The 3590-nt window shown below is 46.5% G+C and overlaps 1 protein-coding gene across 1 annotated transcript; it reads right to left on the bottom strand.

Annotated features, from left to right (window-relative positions):
• Positions 1–356: 356 nt before the first annotated feature.
• LOC108782741 (uncharacterized) lies at positions 357–2729 on the bottom strand. The gene has a single exon (XM_018551097.1). The coding sequence runs from the start codon at positions 2727–2729 to the stop codon at positions 357–359; it is 2373 nt and encodes a 790-aa protein (XP_018406599.1).
• Positions 2730–3590: the final 861 nt, after the last annotated feature.

Genomic DNA, 3590 nt, shown 5'->3' with positions numbered 1-3590 from the left:
AAATGTGTGAATCATATATTTATAATAATGAAGAAAGAGGGATTTTTAGTGGGATGTAACAATATATATTTCTTTCCAAGTAGTAAATTTGTTCTTTTGATTAGTTGTCATTTCAATCAGTGGTTCTTTCGATCAATTGTCCATTCGATCAATTGTCCGTTCGATCAATTATCCTTTCGATAAATTATACTTTCGACCAATTATCTTTTCGACCAATTTTCTTTTGATGAATTGTCCTTTCGATCAATTGTCTGTTCGATCAATTAATTTTCGATCAATTATTTTCGATCAATTGTTTTCGATCAATTGTTTTCGATTAATTGACCGGGTACGCTCAACGATAACTCGATCAACGTCTACGGTATCGATTCCGACACCGTGTACACTTGGTGTAACTTCGATCGTATACACGACTGTCTACGCGTCATTTCCATCTCTTGGTTCAAGCACCGGGTGTAATCGTCGAATGTTATCGTTCGCGCTACGACGCTGCTCTTTACACCCTTTGCCTTCTTCGTGTCTCTCTTTCCGTCCACGCGCAACGCGTACATCTTCGCTCTGAGTCCAACGAACTCGGTCATTATCGCGCCGTTGTTTTCGTCCTTCATAAGACCGGGCACCTTCTTGTTCGCGAGAGGCATACCGTACGCGTTGTCCGCCTGATAGTCGCTCGTATCGAATCTAGCGATATCGCGTTTCATCGCCGCGTACACGTCGTCGCATTCGACGCGATATATGAGACTGTCCGTGTCGGTGTACATAATTTTACATTTTTCCTTAAACATAGGTACCATGTACTCGTGGTGGAATTCGTACAAGCAGACTTTTGATATGTCGACTATACACATACCTACGTAAATCGGCTTGTTGAACTTCACCTCGAGTTTGCGCAATTCAACGGCGATTAAATTTTCCGCAAAGACGCTGCGGCTGTGGAAATTCGGTTTCGCGATCAATGTCTCCGCGCCGTACCGCCCGTCCCATGTAGTGACTAATTTAACGTCGACGCGATCGCGCACGTTCTCCATCGTTTTGCCGAATACCGCGTTGTTCATCAATTTGTATAAATTTTTTTCAAAATCGTTTTTCGCGCGCGTTCTGAATTGCGTGTTCAATTCGATGTAATCACGGAGCCAGGCTGATTGAGCGAATCGTAACACGCGATGGATCTTCGTTACGCGAAGGCCGTGATGTATGCATTGCTGAAGGTTACGGTAATGAATGACGTAACGCTGTTTATAGTACAGAGACGCGAGCAGTTTATTCTCGCGCTTGCCGAGCGGCTTATCGCGCGTCGGGCAGAACGGTAGGTCAGCGTGCGCGTCGTGAAGATGTTGTGGATACTCGAGATCTACCTCGAGAATGTACCAGGTGGGCGAATCCGGAGCGATCGCGTTCGCGTCGAAGTTCGCGGCGTCTTTGACCCATCGAAAATCTGCGTATGGCAGCGGTTGGCACATCGCCCATCCGTACAGGTTGTTAACGTCGTAGTACATTAAATACGACGACGGTTCCGACGAGTCGTACGACTGCATGTACTTGTTATTGGCCTTTGCGTATCTGCCGGAAAATTGACTTAGGCCACCGCGCATACCGCGCTCGATAAACATCACCATATCTATATCGGTGAGCAACTCGAATTTCACGCGCGTGTGTTTCAGCATAGCGTCCCACGTGAAACCGGGCAATGTGTAGTAATGCGCGGGATCGAGACCGTAACTCGCGACGCAACTTTCGCGAAAATTTTCGAAAACGTCGGTCAATAACAATACGTCGGTTTTCAAGTACAGATCGCTGTACTCGCCGAGGGTTCGCACGGAGAACCGCTTCCATACGTTCACGGCGTGCGCGTAATCGCTCTCGGACACTGTATCACCCGTCAGCGAGCTGTGAAACGATTTCCGCGGCGGTAAGCGTGTATCATTCAGTTTTTCGACGCAATCTACGTACTCGTAAGGAAATACTCCTTTACGAATAAGCAGATTGAAATCTTCGTCCGACAGACTCGAAAATTCGGATCTCACAATTTTTAATTTATCCTTATCGAGATAAAACGCTAATTTATCTAGACTCGAACTCAAAAATTTATAAGAATCAATGAATCGCAATTTAATACCATTTTTCTTAATATTATTTTCATCTTTTTCTTTAGTGCTGTCAACATATTTAGTGAACGAAATGTATTTTTCTTTAGTCAGAGGAAGTAGATCTACTTGCCCCTTGAATTTTGTAGCGATTTCTTTTATAACGAAGTGCGCGTCGTATCCCGATAGGTTGTGAAATACAATCGGTATGTAGAGAGAGTCCTTATAATTTACGTTGCATCCTTTATGCGCTGGGCCGCGGTATCGCCCGGTGAGGTGGCAGTGGTCGCGTGCCCGCTCGTCGCCCGGCGCGAACGGCCTCTCACAGATGTGACAGTGCGTTGCACTGTTGAATTTCTGCCAGTCGTCTCGCGTGAAATCCATAGGCTGGTTAGCGGTTATTATAGCTTTCGCGCGGTGCGCCAAGTCCTCGAGCTGGCGCGCGAACCAGCTGACGCAGTCGTTATCGCGACGAAACCGATACGCCGATAACGTGTCGTCATACGAGCACCGCACGTAGTACCCTGTACTAAATACTTCGTGCTGCTGGTACGCGTACGACGATGTCGGTGTTGCGGCGTCTTCCGTCTTTCGCAAGACGCACTCCAGGTCGGCGTACACTACAAACGGCGCCCGCTCCTTCATGCCGTAGTTGTGGAACTCCAACCACTTTTTCTACTCGCTAGGTAGGCAGATAGCGCACTTGTTTAATTTACCGCAGTCCTCGCTGTGGATCTCCAATTTTTCGTTGGAGAAAAAATAATGGAGGCAACTGAAAAAAAAAACATACATTAGTAAAAAAAATTTTTTTCTTAATATTTAATTTTTTATTTATTATACTTACCGATCACAAAAGAATTTCTTATTCTTCTTTTTGGAGAGTTGCGATCCTACGAGTCGGGATAGATGCTTGATCGTCACGAAATGTCCTTTGTCGCCGTCTTGCACGTACAGGAGATTGACGTGCCTCTCTTTCTTGTCATCGGTGAGCCGAAGAGGTAGGATGTTTCCGTCCTCGATACCGTAGACGTTGACCGACACATTGTTCGAGCGTTCGAATTTCGAAATGTCTTTTAATTTCACTGGAAATTTGACATCCGCGAAGTTGAGCACTGTAGAGTAATGCGGATACAACGATGCCCGATACACATGATTTTCTGCGGGGTACAGAGCGGCTACTACCGACCACGCGAAACACGCATTGTCGTTCGAACTTACGTTAACCAGCGCGTGCTTGTCCTTAATTTTCTTCGGCACTTCGACGTAGCATCCCGCGTGCATAGGATTAAGTTTGTTCACGTTCATCGTCAAGTTCAGGATTCGCGAGCGCCCACCCGCTGTCACGCTCCTGGTGCTCTTCGAGCGACGCCAACGTAGGCTCGATAACGCGCGACACGTACCACTCGCGCACATTCGACGCTGGATACAATTCGCAGTTTTTACTGTTTATACCCATCAAGGTGCGTTTATCGCCCGCAATGAACTCACCGTTGAACGCGGTGTTCA

Source organism: Cyphomyrmex costatus, unplaced genomic scaffold (assembly GCF_001594065.2).
Source record: "Cyphomyrmex costatus isolate MS0001 unplaced genomic scaffold, Ccosl1.0 scaffold1338, whole genome shotgun sequence".
Taxonomy (NCBI): Eukaryota; Metazoa; Arthropoda; class Insecta; order Hymenoptera; family Formicidae; genus Cyphomyrmex; species Cyphomyrmex costatus.
The sequence above is the reverse complement of the archived record's forward strand: the minus strand, read 5'-3'. Positions and strand labels throughout refer to the sequence as shown.